The sequence below is a fragment of the Balaenoptera acutorostrata genome, chromosome 3 (genome assembly GCF_949987535.1).
Source record: "Balaenoptera acutorostrata chromosome 3, mBalAcu1.1, whole genome shotgun sequence".
In the NCBI taxonomy this organism is placed as follows: domain Eukaryota; kingdom Metazoa; phylum Chordata; class Mammalia; order Artiodactyla; family Balaenopteridae; genus Balaenoptera; species Balaenoptera acutorostrata.
This window is the reverse complement of record NC_080066.1, coordinates 183,054,143-183,070,093: the sequence shown is the minus strand read 5'-3', so window position 1 is coordinate 183,070,093 and position 15,951 is coordinate 183,054,143. Positions and strand designations below refer to the sequence as shown.

Genomic DNA, 15,951 nt, shown 5'->3' with positions numbered 1-15,951 from the left:
TTCTTTAAAAAAAGTGAACTGAAATTCACATCACATTAACCGTCTTACCTTGTACGCTTCGGCAGCGTTTAGCACACTCACAGTGTTGTGTAATTCACAGTGTTTGTTGTGTAACCACCAGGCTCCCTAGTTCCACAACATTCTCATCGGCCGGAAAGGAAACTCTGCCCCATTAAGCACTCACTCCCCGTTCTCCCCTCCCCCAGCTCCTGGCAACCCCTAATCTGCTTTCCGTCCCTATGGATTTACCTATTCTGGGCATTTCATGTAAATGGATCATATAACATGGGACCTTTTGTCTGCCTTCTTTCACTCAGCATGATGTCTTCAAGGCTCCTCACTGTGGTAGCACGTGTCAGAATTTCATGCCTTTTTAAAAAAAATTTTTATTGAAGCATACTTGATTTACAGTGTGGTGTTACTTTCAGGTGTACAGCAAAGTGATTCAGTTACACATATACATATATCCACTCTATTAGATTCTTTCCCATATAGGTCATTACAGAGTATTGAGTAGAGTTCCCTGTACTATACAGTAGGTCCTTATTAGTTATCTATTTTATAAACAGTAGTGTGTATACGTCAGTCCCAATCTCCCAATTTATCCCTCCTCCCGATCCCCCGTGGTAACCATAAGTTTGCTTTCTACATCTGTGATTCTATTTGTTTTGTAAATAAGTTCATTTGTACCTTTTTTTTTGTGGCTGCATTGGGTCTTCGTTGCTGCGCGCGGGCTTTTCTCTAGTTGAGGTGAGCGGGGGCTACTCTTCATTGCGGTGCGCGGGCTTCTCATTGCAGTGGCTTCTCTTGCTGCAGAGCACGGGCTCTAGGCATGTGGGCTTCAGTAGTTGTGGCTCGCGGGCTCTAGAGCGCAGGCTCAGTAGTTGTGGTGCATGGGCTTAGTTGCTCTGCGGCATGTAGGATCTTCCCGGACCAGGGCTCAAACCCATGTCCCCTGCATTGGTAGGCAGATTCCCAACCACTGAGCCACCAGGGAAGTCCCTGTACTATTTTTTAGATTCCACACATAAGTGATACCATATGGTATTTGTCTTTCTCTTTCTGACTTACTTCACTTAGTATGATCATCTCTAGGTCTATTCATGTTGCTGCAAATGGCATTATTTCCTTCTTTTTTATGGCTGAGTAATATTCCACCACATATAGGTACCAACCTTCTTTATCCACTTTTCTGTCAATGGACATTTAGGTGCTTCCATGTCTTGGCTATTTTAAATAGTGCTGCAATGAAAAGTTTCATTCCTCTTTATGGCTGAGTCACATTCTCCTGTGTGGCTAGACCACACTGTTTATCTGGTCATCAGTTGATGGACACGGCTTGCTCTGACCTTTTGCTATTGTGAATACTGCCAGTATCTGTCTGAGTCCGTTTCGAAGCCTTGGATAGACACCCGGGAGCAGAAGTGCTGGGTCACCCAGTAACTCGATGTCTAACTGCCTGAGGCACTGCCAGGCTGCTTCCTGCAGGGGTGGCACCTTGCTGACATTCTGAAGGCACACGTGTTCTGCAATCTACACTGCACGCTGTCTCGGCCTGCATCAATGTCAGATGCTACTTCCCCCGCAACGTGAGCACAACGATGCTCTGTGGAGATGTTGCTTCGTCCCTGCACCTGAGCCGCAGCTTCCGGGGACCAGCCCAGCCAGCGGGCGGAGGGGCTGGGAGTGGGGCTCCTCCTCGGTCTGGGCCGCAGCTGTGCAGGCTCTGTGGTTTGTTCTCATTTTCACACAAACACAGGAGGAAATGGCCTGTGTTCGAGGGAGGGAGCACACCCTGGGTCCCGCGTGTGTGGAGGAAGAGGCCCGCCGGGCAGGACGGGACCAGCTTCTAGGATGGGCTCTCTGGCGGATGTTCACTCTGGCCTCCAGGACACTATGTGGCCAGGCCAAGGCTGGGAAGCACACTGCCCTACAGAGTTATGGGGGTGATGGCTAGTCTCTTACGATGGCCCTTATAAACCATGTGTCCCAGGTCTCCTACCCTCGGGAAGTACCCCCCCCCCTGGAATCTGGGGTGGCCAGGACTTACTTTCTGGCCCATAGGACGCAGTGGAAATGATGCTGTCCGACATCCCGGGCTGGGTCGTGAGAAGCTTGGCCCCGTGACCGAGGACTGGGGAGCTGCCATGGAATAATCCCACTACTCTGAGACCGCCATGCTCCCAGGAAGCCCAAGCCGGCCACACTGAGAGGCCACGCTCAGGGAGACGGCCAGCCAGCCACACAGCTAGGGCACCAGACATCCTGGACGTGCATCCCTTCAGAAGATCCCCCCCCCAGCTGCTCCCTGACCACACTGCAGAGAAGCCCCAAGGGGGAGCCGCCCAGCTGAGCCAGGGCCATCCACAGACCAAGACAGAGAGGAACAAAGGGAGGCTTTAAGCCACGAATTTTGGGGGTGCTTTGTTACACAGCAATGGATAACGGGGACATGGGAGTCAATTTCAAGCCCACCTGGGCTGTCCCCCCTGGGGCCATAGTTCAGAGAGCAGGTGCAGGTCAGGGCTCAGCTGCCCCACCCCACCATTTGTGCCTGTCCCTGGGGAGGCAGCGGTTGCATTTGAAGCAGGTCCTTGGGATCCACATCCAAGCAAGGAGGGGGCCCTTCCTCAGCAGGGAGGGCCTTCTTGGGGGAGGGAAGAGCAGTTAGTTGCCGGCTGAGGTGGAAGAGGGGCAGCCCCGGAGACAGCGAGCGGCAGCTCCTCTCGGTGGGGCAGGGGGAGCAAGGGGACAGTCGGGCCCAGGCCAGCTCCCCGCCAGCCCGCCGGAGCCCCACGGGGAGGGCCTGGCTCTGCCTAGACCCTGGTCCCTCTCCCTTCCCCACTCAGGCTCCTCTCACCTTGCCCTCTTTCCAGAGCCTTCTCTCCCTCCACCCAGGGGCCCCTAGAGGTGTAGACACTCTCTCCCCACCACGGCGCACGCAGGACCCCGTGCGCAGCCCCCAATCCACCTCTGCCTTCCTCCTCTCGGGCTCGGCGGCGAGGCAGCTGTGACCGCCAGCTTCTCTCTTCAGGGCCTAGTCGCTCCTTCCCTGGAGGCCCGCCCCGCCCCGGACGACCCAGTCTCGGGGTTCGGTCAGCCCCACTGGGGGAGGCATCCGCTCGGCTCATCCCCCCTTCCCCCAGAGCTGCGCTGCGTCTCTCTCCCCCCAACCAGGACGCCCAAGTCACCCCCCCCCGCTCCAGCACCGGCGATCACCTCTCAGACCGTCCCCTCCAGTTGTGCCCGTCCCGCCCTGCCGCACACTCGGCTGACCCCTCCCTGTCGCGGGGCCCACTTGGCGAGCCCCCCGCCCTGCTCACGCCCTGCGCGGCTCCGGGAGCGCCCCGCGGTCGCGAGCCCCCCACCTGCACGGGGACCGGGGCAGGTGCTACCTGCGCGCTGGGCCCGCCCTCCCTGCTCGGCGCCGCCCCGCGCCGCCCCGCCCCGCGCGCACCGGGCATGCGCAGAGCCCGGTCACACGCCCGCCCGCTCGAGTCCTGAGCGTACTCTGCCCGCGTCCGCCCCGGGCCCGCGCTACTCCGCGCGCCGCCATGGAGCGCATCGAGGGGGCGGCCGTGGGCCGCTGCGCAGCCTCGCCCTACCTGCTGCCGCTCACGCTGCACTACCGCCAGGTGAACCCGCCTTCCGCGCCTTCCGCGGCCCGACGCCGGCGCCGGACCCCGCCCTCGCGCCCATGGCCCCGCCCATGGCCTCGTGCCCCCGCCCCGCGGGCCCCGCCTCTCCGCCGAGCGCTCTGCCCGTGAGTCCGGCTTCGCAGACCAGTTGAGCGCCCGTCTCTGGGCAGGGACACCTCGGGGGACCACTCATTCCTCCAAGGAGGCTTTGCTGGACCCCGGCCCTTTTTTGCGGTGGGACGTATCGGGCGCCCCGGGGATCAGGGAAAGCTTCCCGGTGGTGGTGGTCTCCGTTCTGGGCAGAGGAGGCCGGCGAGGGAGCTGGTGAGCACTGGAGAGCCTCTCCAGGTGGGCTGCCTGCCGGGGCGTCACCTCCTCCTGCCGGCCCGGGGAGGGAGCGCAGGACCACACCGCCTCCCCTGGCGCCGTGCAAGTAGTAGGCTCACAGGAAACACTTGTTTGTCCAGTCGGGCCCCCGCCTTCCGCTTGCCGCTGCACCGAGTTCCTCCACGCCGTCCAGGTGAGGACTGCACTCCTCCGAGTCTGGTGCAGGCCCTCCCTGGCCCTCAGTTAGGACCGGTGGTGCAGGTCTTTGGTGCCCCTCTGCCGGGCCGTCCCCGGCCTGCAGCAGCCTGTGCCTCGTCTCCTCCCCAGGCCCCTTGCTCTCACTAACCTGTGAAGCTCTCTTGACGCCCAGCCTGAGAGAGGCTGCACTCCCCTCCCCCCTCCCTTGTCGCTGCTGTCCCGTTGGCTCTAGGGGACAGGGAATTCCTATTCCCAGGATGGACCCAAGTTGGCAGCACCGGCCTGGGGCAGAAGCCGGGGTTGGTTGAGGGGCAGAGTGCAGGGACACGGAGGTTGCTGCCCTTTCCCTGGTGTTGGCCTGGGGCGGGGATACCTGATTGTGGCCGCACAGCCTCCAGGGGCTGGGGCTCTGGGGGCAGCAGGTGGGCGCAGGGTGGTCCAGGCACGTGGCCTATGGCTGTGGCACCCTCCCCCACTTCCTGTGGAGTGTGGATGGGTGCTGGTAACCAAAGCTGAGCCCACGCGGGCGGTAGGCTGCGATGGACACAGGCTGGGGGCCGGGGTGGTGTTTCCCAGGGGCCATGGGACACTGGGCTGGGTGGTAAATGTCACTGAGGGGCATCTGCAGCCTTTGGTCAGTAGCCGCCCATGGCCAGGGGAGATCTGGTGGATGGACAGACAGACCAACCAGAGACAGGGCACCCGCATGGCTCTGAGGGGGAGGGGGCTGTGTTTAAACTCCAGTCCTGTTCCTCCCTCCCAGGGCCCTGGAAGATGAGCCAGGCCTGGGTCCTGACCCTCTGGGAGGGGCTGGCTGGTCCTCAGTGGGCCCCTCTGGACCTTCCCCTGCACCCTGCCTTGGCTGGACCTCAGGGTCTGACAGATGTTTTGATCTTGATCCAAGAGGGTACCTGAAACCAGCACGAGGTGACACTTACCCTGAGGGAGGCAGGGGACACAGCTGGCACATGGCAGACTCGGGGGCAGGCCTTCCCCGGAGCTCGTCCTGGGGGGTGGCTGGCCCTGGGGTGGCCAGATTGCAGGCAGGCCCAGGCTTGCCTCTTGGGGGTGGTGCCTCACAACGGCCTCCCGGGCAGCCCGACCTGCACAGGACAGGACATCGGCTCTCCCTCCCGCTTGGAAACCGAGGCTACTGCCCGTCCGGAGCACCTCTGCCTTCAGGCCCAGCTCAGACCAGTTTTCCCAGCTCCCTTCAGACCAGCACGTGGGCCTCTGCCTGTCAGGGCCCACTGCTGGGAATGCCCTTTCTTTTCTGTGGGGCCTGGTGCAGTGTCACCTCCTCCAGGAGGTCCTCACACAGGCTGTTCCTTAGTGTCCTCGCTCTTTTGCAGCCCTGGTTGCACTTTCGGTGTCTCTGGTGCTCAGATCCATGTCTGTTTCGTGGCTCGGACGGGGCCCCAAGTGTGGGGCCAGGAGCTCGCCAGGGCGCAGGGCTGACCCAGTGGCTGAGCGGCAGTGGGCTAAGCAAGCCGGTGGTGGGCGTCCACAGGGCTGGGCTCTAGGGCCCCAGGGCCAGCCCCGTCCTCAGAGACCCCTTGGGGAGGGGTCAGGGCCAGGCGGAACAGCCCGGAGGACGGGAGCCTGCCTCGCTTAGTGGTGTCCAGCTGGCAGGGTTCTGGCCCCTCATGCCCCCTGCCGGCTGGAACCCCGCTAGCATCGGTTCTGGCCGCCCCCGGCGGTGCTGGCCCAGGCCCTGGCCCCCCGCACTGCCTTTTGTTCACTGAATGCTGCTCAGAGCCCTGGGAGCTGCTGGGCAGGGTGTCCAGGGTCGGGGAGCAGGAGGGTGGCAGGAAGTGACAGAGCAGCAGGACCACAGGACACAGGAGAGACAGCCCAGGACAGAAGCCGGGCCGGGGAGAGGGCCGTCCACTGTCCGGTCATCATCACTGAATCATCACGTCCTGCGGGCTGAGCTGCCCGGCGCAGGCACACCCTTCCCCAGCTGCTCCCGGGGCTGCTGCGCTCTCAGGAGGCCCGCCTGCCCCTGCTGCCCTCCTGTCGCCCTTTGTCCAGTGGCCCAAGGGAGCTTCAGCAATGAAAACCTGATCTCTGCTCTACCCACTTGGGACCCCTCCTGCCCCTCGCCCTGACTGTGAGGACATGTCATGCCTGCCTCTCCCCCGCGCCCCCATGGTCCTTCCCACACTTGGTGACAGCCTACATCTCTCTGCAGCTTCTCACGCTCAGCTTGTGCTGGGTGGCAGCTCATGCCGTGCCTGGGACACCTTCCCACCCTTTGCCCCGGTTTTCTGCCTCACCCCTTGAGAGCATCTGGCTGTCCTTGACTTCCCTGCCCACCCTGGCGGCTACCCCCTCCCCCCCACTGCAGCTCCTCGCTCCCGATGGGCCCGGGCCGTGACTGGCCTGGTGCAGTGGGTCTGTGTGGCCTTCTCACTCCCTGGAGCACCTCCACCCGCGCTGCCAGCCCTTCAGCCCTCCCTGACCGCTGCCCTGCCTCTTGCAGAATGGTACCCAGAAGTCGTGGGACTTCATGAAGATCCATGACAGGTGAGGGCCCAGCCTGGCTGGCCGCCGGGGAAGCCCCGGGCTGATGTCTGCAGGGACACCGGGCCCAGGGGCACAGAGCCCCACCCGCCTCTGCGTGTCTGAAGTCCCCACTTTCCCTGTCTTCTCACTGAGGGGTCAGCCCGAGGCCTGGAGCCCGAGCTGGGTCCCAGCTCAGGCCACCTGGACCATGGTGGTGGGCAGGCCCTCTTGGACCTGAGAGAGGCTGCCCAGGTGCCCTTGCCCCCGGGCGTCGGGAGTATGGGCCGGATGGCAGCGTGGCTTCAGGAGTGTGGCTGGCGGCAGCTGGCCAGCAGGGGCCACGTGTCCCGTCAGTCACCCGCCCTCAGCTGCTTCTACCCCCGGCCTGCCCAGCTGCCCAGCATGTCCTTCCCACCCCCCGGTCCCCGTCCTGCCAGCTGGAATACAGGAGGCCTGGGTCCTAGCCTGACTGTGTGACCCTGGCAAGCTGTGACCCAGCCTGGGCCTCAGTCTGCCCATCTGAGCAAGGGACACCACCTTCCTGGGCTGTGGAGGAGAGGAGGTAGGCTGGGCCCCCAGGGGGGGTGAGGTGAGGGGGCTGCTTCTATGCTGAGCTGGGTCTCTCCTCCTGCAGTGTGACCATTCTCATGTTCAACTCTTCTCGAAGGAGCCTGGTGTTGGTGAAGCAATTCCGGCCAGGTGAGGTGGCCCAAGAGGGGTATGGGGGGAGGGGAGGCTTGCAGTCTCACGTTCAGGCCCCTGGGGTCCTAGGGTCAGAGTGCAGACGTGGGGAGAGGGCTCTAGAGGAAACTGAGGCCCAGCAAGGGGGTCCGGCCAGAGCGCGTCACGTGGAGCTGGCCACCACAGGGCGGTGACCGTGGTCTGCCTTCCCCCGACCAGCTGTGTACGCTGGCGAGGTGGAGCGCCTCTTCCCGGGGTCCCTGGCCGCCGTGGACCAGGACGGGCCCCGGGAGCTGCGGCCCGCGCTGCCGGGCTCGGCAGGGGTGACGTTCGAGCTGTGCGCCGGCCTCGTGGACCAGCCCGGGCTCTCGCTGGAGGAGGTGGCCTGCAAGGAAGCGTGGGAGGAGTGCGGCTACCACCTGGCCCCCTCTGACCTGCGCCGGGTCGCCACGTACAAGTGAGTGGGGCTGGGCCCGTGGGCCTGCGGGGCTGGGGAAGGGCCGTCTGCTGCCAGCGCAGCCCAGGGGATGGGACGAGCTGCCTGGGAGGCAGTGAGCACCCGGTTCCCAGGGCTGTGCAAGCAGGGCGATTGCTCCTTGTTTTTCAACCTTCCCACACTGGGGGAAGGTTGGACAGAACGCACCTCAGGGCGTGATCTGGGCTGGAACCCGGGGCCCTCAGGGCTAGTTCTGCAGCGTGCTTGGCCCCGTGCCCTCCACCGCGGCGGGGCCGGCTCGGCTCCGGCTCTGGGTGGCAGCTGCTGCTGACAGATGCCTCTACTTCCTGTGGGATTAAGCGCCGAGCGCTGGGGGTGGGGGTGAGTCACAGGTCTGCTCTGACAGCGGCTCAGGGGCGAGGGAAAGGCCGAGTCCTGGGCCGGGGTTGGGGGGCGAAGTGCGGCCCGCCCTCGCCAAAGCCCAGGTGCCCGCCTGCCCCTCATTCCCCCCGTGAGGACGGCAGCTGGGGCCGTCTTCCCAGGGCAGGATGTCGGGGTGAAGCCCACCCTTGGCCTGAGGATGCCGCGATGGGTCCCTGACCTTGGTCCAGTCTGGGAGCAGGAGGAGGGTCTCACGGTGTCGCCCTGATGCTGAGCCCCTGGCGGCCTTCTCCAGGGGTGGAGGGGCCCTCCTCAGTCCAGCAAGGGGCCGCTCAGTGTTGGGCCTGGGCCCCCTCGGCGACACCCAGGGCCTCGTCCGGGCTCCCCGGCCTGGGAGTGGGGGGGGGGGGAGTTGACCTTTAGTCCCAGGAACTTAAACGTGGGGTTTCTACACCAAAGAGCCAGACATCTTGGTGTGAGGGGCCTCAGTTATCTGCAGGCGTCCTCCGCGTGGCTGGCCAGTGGCCACTTGGCCTCTGAGCCTTTGGGCTGGCGGTCCGGGGGGTCGGGAGAATCCAAGGGGCCTGACCTCGGGTAGGGGTTGAGCCAGTGGGCAGGCCAGGAGGAAGGCAGGTGGAGGTGCCCTGGAGGGTTGGGGTCCCCTGAGCAGGTGAGTCTGGGTGGAGTCCTGGCAGAGGGGCTGCATGGCAAAGGCTCAGGGGCAAGGGGACAAGCGGCCCTGGCCTCTGGGCCACAGCCTGATCCTGAGGGTACTGGGGAGCCAAGGAGGGTTCTGGGCAGCGAGTGGCCTGCTCAGACTGCATTTTAGAGATGAGGATGGCTAGCTGTGGGGAGGCAGGACCGGACGGGGCTGGAGTGGGGGCCAGGGCAGCTCTCCCCGGGAGCCCGACGGCGGGCTGCATGAGCAGGAGCTCGTGCTGCCCTGTGGTAGGGCCCACGGCTTCCTTCTGTGGCCCCGGGGGTGAGCCAGGCCACTCACCTGCCCGTCCCAGGTGACAAGGCCCAGCGCTTGTCTGAGATTCCCCAGCTGAGGACGTGATTGAGTGAGCAGGGAGAGGCAGTGCCCGGCCTGGCCGGGCACATTCTTCTCGGCGCCGGTGTCCGTCACACGCCGGCGGAAACTGGGACTGGAAACCCCACAGACCGCTGCTTCCATCAAAGGCGCAGGCTGTAGCTGCCGGCGGAAATAGGCTGTCAGGAAGGGTCCGAGGGAGATAAGGGGCCGGAGGGCGGAGGAAGCAGCTGGGTGAGGTCAGTCTGGGTGGGGCCCCGCCTGGGGGTGGGAGGCTTGGGGAGTGGGAGGGAAGCTCCTCCAGCTCTGCTCCTTGCCCCACGTTCGGGGCGCACCTCCGGGGCCGCTTCCAGCTGCAGGCCCCGGCTGGCCTCAGCTAACCTCCCGGGGTGGCCTGGGGTCTCCCTTATCCCCTGGACGTCTCCCCAGACACCCTCTGGCTCCCCTCTCCCCCTGCAAACCATGCTCAGCCCTTCCCCTCCTGTCTGTCACCCCGTCCTCACGGCCAGCAGTCACCACGGCTGCGCACTCCTGACCTCCACCGGCACCAGTCTGGGCCCCTGCCCTCTGCCTGGGTGCCTGTCCCCCTCCTGGTGGCCAGAAGCCCCCTCCCGGCCACCACCTAGGGAGCGAGGGGACTCCTTGACACCTCCCTCCAGCCTGTGAACCCTGGTCCTGGCCCTGGGGACCTCGCCCCACCCCGCCGTGAGCCCCAGCCCCCCACCCAGCCCAGAACAGGCGTCCTGCAGGTGCCCACATGGCAGTGCTCAGAGAGCCAGGCTGCACCGGCCGGAGCCCGGGTGCCAACCGGGGCCCGCTGTGTGGGGAGAGGCCTGGCTGAGGCCCGGCGTGAGCAGAGTGCTGGTGCCGCAGAACCACCTGCCGGACTCAACAGCTTTCAGCGACCCCCGTGTACAGCCTCACGGTTGCTGTGGGTCAGCAGTCTGCTTGCTGGGGACTTGGCCCCCTGCTCAGGGTCTCGCAGCCTGACCGCCATGCTGCGGTCAGGCGTTGGCCAGGCTGAGGTCTAATCTGGGGCTGAGGGTTGTCTTCCCAGCTCCTCGTGGCCGTGACTGAGGGCTCTGTCTCCCGCTGGCTGTCCGCCGGGGGCCCATGGTCGGCTCCTAGCCCCTAGGCCCTGGCGCATGGCCCTCTTGCAGCATGGTGGCTTACCTTGTCTTCAAGTGTCTCTCTGACTCTTTCCATCTCTGACCCCTAAACTGGCAATGAAGAGCTCGCCTGATTACGTCAGGCCCACCCAGGATCATCTCCCTTTTTTTTTTTTTTTTTTTTTTTTAATTTATTTATTTTTGGCTGTGTTGGGTCTTCGTTTCTGTGCGAGGGCTTTCTCTAGTTGCGGCGAGTGGGGGCCACTCTTCATCGCGGTGCGCGGGCCTCTCTTGTTGCGGAGCACAGGCTCCAGACGCGCAGGCTCAGTCGTTGTGGCTCACGGGCCTAGTTGCTCCGGGGCATGTGGGATCTTCCCAGACCAGGGCTCGAACCCGTGTCCCCTGCATTGGCAGGCAGATTCTCAACCACTGTGCCACCAGGGAAGCCCCATCTCCCTTTTTGATGAACTTGAAGTCACCTGATTAGGGCCCTTAATTACATCTGCAGAATTCCGCCTTCTTCACCTGACCTAACCTCATCACGTGGGAGCCTATTCACGGTGGGAGGTCACATCCAACATGTTCCTAGGTTTCCCCCACACTTGAAGGGAGGGGATTACATGGAGTGTGTACACCACCAGGGGGAATCTGGGGGGCCAGGGGGCATCCTGGAGCACGCCTACCAGGGGCTGGAAGGAGTGGACGAGAGAGGGCTGTGGAAGGGGCAGGGGTGGCCAGCGGGGCCTGTGTGGCTGCTTCAGCAGATGCTGTCTCAACCCGTAGGTCTGGTGTGGGAGTGACCGGCTCCAGCCAGACCATGTTCTACGCGGAGGTGACAGATGCCCAGCAGGGTGGCCCAGGCGGGGGCCTGGCCGAGGAGGGCGAGCTCATTGAGGTTGTGCACCTGCCGCTGGATGGCGCCCGGGCCTTCGCAGATGACCCGGATGTTCCCAAGACCCTCGGCGTCATCTTTGGTATCTGGTGGTTCCTTAGCCACGTGGCCCCTGGCCTGGGTCCCCAGTGAAACTCCAGGGTGTCTGGACGAGCCCAGTTCTGGACACTTGCCCTGCAAACCCAATAAAGGCTGGTGTAGCTCTAGCCTGTGTCTACTGACTCCGAGCTGTGACCGGGGTGGGCTGGGGGGCAGGGGAGGGTGCGGTCTACGTGAAAGCCCCTCAGCTCCACCGGAGCAGAAGCCTTGGCTGCAGGTTGTGCAGGGGGCAATTGGGAGTTGGCGGCTGGCAGAGGGCTAGGCCAGGCCCTGGGTAGTGCCACAGGCTGAGTGCCGTGCAGTGCCACTTCTGCGGGTAGGAGAGGTTGGGGACGGGCTCAGCCATGTCAAGCGCTCAGGGCCCACTGGGTACTGGGCAATGGATGGAGCTATGGCCTCGGGAGTGGTGGCTGAGCCAGCCACGTCAGGAGAGGATGCGGACAGGCCCACAAGGCACGTGCTCCCTGCTTCTGGGGCCAGTGAGGGGTCCCCTCCCTGACTGGGGCTCTCAGTAGCCCTGTGTCCCCTGTGTTGGTGATGAGGTCTCACCCCACCTGCCAACCTGTGTGTGGTGTAGCCTGAAAGCCCCGTAGGACCCCTGCCTTGCACGCTGGCGCGCAATTGGGGCCGCAGGAGGGCTGGATGTCTGCTCAGCCAGGCACCGAGTAAGGTCTCTGTACATAACGGGTGGGCTGGAGTCACCATGGTCATGGGCATTTGTGGGCGTGGCTGGGCCATCAGTTGGGGATGAGGGCCCAGCCTGAGGGCCAGGCAGGCTTCTTGGAGGGAAGGCTGGCCTGACCCCTTCTGAGGGTGGTGACCTGGCCTGGCCTTTTCCCAGAGGCCCCCAAACCCTCTGGTCAGCCCTTTGGGCAGTGCCCTAGGGGATGGGATGGGGGCAGCCTGGGTCATGGTCCACTGACCCTGGAGAGGGCAAGGTGTCCAGGGCATGCTGCCCGACAGGCAGGTGAGCCAGCCACGAGGGAGCTGGAGTGACCAGGAGCTTTGCCGTGAACCTGACTTTGTGCCCTGTGCCCAGTGTCCCCTGGGACTGGACCCTGGGCTGGAATGGTAGAGGACGCCAAGGCAGGACATGCTGCCCTGGCTTCTGCTGAGACCCTGCTGTCAGGTGGGGGCACTTCCCCGGGGCTGAGGTCCCCCTACCCTCCTGTGCCCCCCTGCCCCGCCCCAGGCCCACCCCAGGCAGGCAGGCACTTTCCTTCCCGCTGGCCTTCCCGCCGGGAGTGGCTCAGTGCCAACAACCCCCCGAGCCTGGCGTTCGAGGCTGCCTTGGGACAGCTGCACCCAAGGGGCCCACTCAAGCAGCATCACCTGTATGCAAATGCCGGCTGTGACCCAGGTGGGGCCACCCAGGTGGGGCCTCCTGGGAGCCCAGCCAGGCAGTGACACGCTGCTGGGGAGGGGCACTCAGGCGTGGGTGTGCGTCCAGGGGGCCGGCAGGGTCGCGCTGCACTGGGGTCTTGAGCAGCCCAGCTCCGCCCCATCCAGAGGAGGCCTAGTGGGCCGCCCCGGGCCCCAGGACACCTGGAGAATTCCCAGGGCAGCAGCTCTGCCCAGCCTAGGGCCGCCCCACCCTACCTGCGTCTTGTGGACTGCCTGATGCCCACCTCCTGAGCTCTGCTGGCCTTCTGGGCTGGGCTGCAGGCGCTGCCCACCATCTCAGAGGGGCCCCTAGTGGGTACTGGCTGGGGCTGGGGGCTCTCTGTGCCCTGGGGAGCATGCCGGGCTCCAGCCTGGCGGGGCGGGGGGTGGGGGCAGGGCCCCGGACTTGGGTGCAGTCCAGCCCCGCACTCTGCTTGGCAGCCCGATGGGGCGGGTCAGCAGGCACCACCGCCGGACCTAATGGAGCTGGCATCGATTTCCCGGCACAGGGCTGGGGGGGCTGTAACCGGAAACTCCCCTCCCTGGCCGCTATATTTAGCACCGCAGAACACGGGCGGAAGCGCAGCTCACTCCTGAGCCCCGCCGGCTCTGTCCAGACGCCCAGCAGCTTGTACCCCGGCCTGGTCCTGAAGCCCCCTGGCCAGGCGGAGCAGCCTCCACCTCGTCTGTGCCTCGTCCGGCACAAGTTGAGACCCATCCCAGAACTTGCCTGGTGTGGGGAGCTTGGAGAGGGAGCCCTTGGGTCAGCGGGCAGGGGGGGCGGGGAGACTGAGGCGTGTTGGGGCCCAGTGGGCCCAGAACAATGCTGGGGGTCTTCCTGGAAGAGGCAGGGCAGCCTGGCCCAGCAAGGGAAGAGGCAAGAGCCAGGCTGCCTCTGGATCTCCAGCCCTCTGGCCCAAGGGGTGCAGAAGTCCCTGTAGGAGGGGACCCCAGGAGGGAGGATCCCCTCTGCCAGCAGCCCCAGTGCCTGCCCCTTCCCTCAAGCGGCCAGCTTCCTGTCTTGAAACTCTCCTGGGTCCCTTAGGTCTGGGCTGTGGCTTCTAGGGGGCAGGAGGGGGAAGGGGACCATGAACACGAGGGGGTTTCTGTGCCCAGGGCCGGGAGGCAGGGAGCCTGTCCCACTCCCAAAGGGCCTGGATGGAGGCAGATGGGGCCGGACCACTGTCTCCCCAGGGTTGCAGGGCGGGCAGGGGCTCCCTGTATCCCTGAGGCAGGGTTGGCCAGTGGGGAGGGCTCCAGGGCGGCCGCGTCCCCTGGCAGGTTGAGCTGGAACCTTGAGATGGGTGAGCATCCCTCACTGGTGCCTTCATGCCGAAGACAGCCCTGAGCAGGGGAAGAGCCTCAGCTGAAACGCAGCAGCTTCTGGAACCGGCCGCACAGCAAGCCCGGCATCAGCCACACCACCCACCGTGTGAGCTAGTCCAGGCCATCGTCTCCTCCCACAGCTGGCCAGGAGCAGGAAGCTTCGGACGAGGGAGGGGCACACGGCGGGGGGCTGTTCTCCAGATTCCGCCTCTTACTTGCGCTGGAAGTCCCCCCTCCTCCGCCCCTCCATGGCCAGGCCCTGGCCCGGCCACCGACCCCTCTCGTTTGCACTATGGCAGTGGCCGCCTATGGCCTCCCTGCTGACCTCACCCTGTGCTGCCCCTCCCCCCAAGCCAGGGATCTTTGTGACAACGTAAATCACAAACGTGCAGCCCAACCCAGCTCAGCTGCTTTCTGTGACTTCCCGTCAGTCTTAGCAGGAAGACTCTAGCCAGGCAGGCCCAGCACAGCCGGCACTCACCACCACCTCCAGCCTCCCCCTCTGCCCCTCACCTGCTCTGCCCTGGCCATGTGTTCCCCTCAGCCCCAGGGCCTTTGCATGTGCTCTTCCCAGCCCCTCACCTGGCTGACCCTGGCCTGCCCTCTGGGTCTTAGCAGGCTTCTTCCCCATGTGTTGCTGCATGCCTCACCCTTACAGTTTGCTGTTCTACATTGTTTGTCTATGTTCTCTGCCCACCCGCCTCTCAGTCCCCACTGGGAACCGCCTGAGGGTGGACAAGGGCTGTGTCTGCCTTGCTCACCGCTTGACTGAGTGCAGGAGAGCAGTGGGTGTAGGACAGTGGGCATGGGCAGGGTTGGAGCCCTGGACCCCTGGGACAGAGCCTCCAGTACTCAGTACTGTCTCTGGGCCAGAGCAAAGAGGAGGAAGCCTCTCCCCGGGGAACCCCCTGTCCCCACAACAGTAACCGCTGCCCACCCTCAGGAAGAAAGCAACTGGAAGGCTCTGAACACAGCTCACATTCCCTTATTTGGTGGGGGTCACTGTGCATGGTGGTGCCTGGCTTGTGTCCTTCCCCCTCCCAGCCTACAGAGGGGCTCAGGTAGGGATGGGCGCTTGGAGGGAGCAAAGCCAGGCCCATCTCTTTAGGTCCCTGAGGCCTGGACCCACAGACTGGGCGGTGAAACCAGGGCATTAGGCCCCTTAGGCTGCTGTTGCACCTACATATCCTAGTGTGAGAGAGGGCAGTGCCTGTGCTTCTGAGTTCCTTCTGCCATTGCCCTTGCCCCTGAACCTGGCCTCCTTCAAAGCTCTCTTCCTCCAGGAAGGCTTCCAGCACCCCCCCCCCCCCAAATTGTAGCAGTGATTAGCTCCAGGCAGGGGCTGCACTCCCAGCATCCAGCCCAGGGCCGGAGGAGCCAGGGAAATGAAGAAAGCCCAGTTATTATGGAGGTTGAGCGGGAAGTCTCCCTTTGGACCGAAGCGGTATCCCTAACGGCCAAGGCGAGCTCCAGCCTTGAAAGGGACGCTGACTGGCGGAGAGGCTGGGTTGTTTGGAGACAAGGAGCCTCGGAGGAGGCGAGGCGAGGTTACTCCAGTAGAGGGCAACAAGGTGATGACAGAGGGTGGGATATGGGGGCCTGGCGACCGAGAGAGCAGCAGCAGCCTCTTTGGGCGGCCCTCTCCTTGTCCTTTTGGCGGTGCACCACCGTCCTTTATTCGCAGCCCCCCGCCCAAGCCCCGACACCCGTCCTGGGCGTTCCTCGAAAGTATGGCCTGGCGACCCCCGCACCAGCACCGAACTGGGCACACAGTCTGCGCGGAAGAACATTCGTTCCCTGGCTTCCTGACTCGCCGGCAGTGAGTCGGCGAGGGCCGGGGCGTCGGAGGGGAGCAGCGCCCCCTGCGGCCGGAGTGGAGGTGGTAGGAGCGGCACGGATGGGGGCACTCACGGGGGAAGGGGAGCGAGCAGCAGGGCCGG

The 15,951-nt window shown here is 64.3% G+C and overlaps 1 protein-coding gene and 1 long non-coding RNA gene across 13 annotated transcripts; one reads left to right on the top strand and one right to left on the bottom strand.

Annotated features, from left to right (window-relative positions):
• Window positions 1–1,821: 1,821 nt before the first annotated feature.
• On the bottom strand, window positions 1,822–3,689 carry LOC130707729 (uncharacterized). Its single transcript, XR_009007750.1, has 3 exons — window positions 3,606–3,689; window positions 2,051–2,142; window positions 1,822–1,930 (listed from the first exon to the last, which is right to left on the bottom strand). It is a non-coding gene; the product is annotated as an uncharacterized LOC130707729 (long non-coding RNA).
• Window positions 3,471–11,409, top strand: NUDT14 (nudix hydrolase 14). Of its 12 annotated transcripts, none has more exons than XM_057544444.1 (6): window positions 3,471–3,635; window positions 6,649–6,692; window positions 7,159–7,233; window positions 7,339–7,370; window positions 7,572–7,809; window positions 11,095–11,409. In XM_057544444.1, the coding sequence occupies exons 1-6, from the start codon at window positions 3,555–3,557 to the stop codon at window positions 11,333–11,335; spliced, it is 711 nt and encodes a 236-aa protein (XP_057400427.1). In that variant the 5' UTR covers window positions 3,471–3,554; the 3' UTR covers window positions 11,336–11,409. The 12 variants fall into 12 exon arrangements, with proteins under 12 accessions (XP_057400427.1, XP_057400425.1, XP_057400433.1 ...); XM_057544442.1 differs by having other exon boundaries at window positions 7,306–7,370; XM_057544448.1 differs by lacking the exon at window positions 3,471–3,635 and adding an exon at window positions 3,680–3,962 and having other exon boundaries at window positions 7,306–7,370.
• The last annotated feature ends 4,542 nt before the right edge of the window (window positions 11,410–15,951 follow it).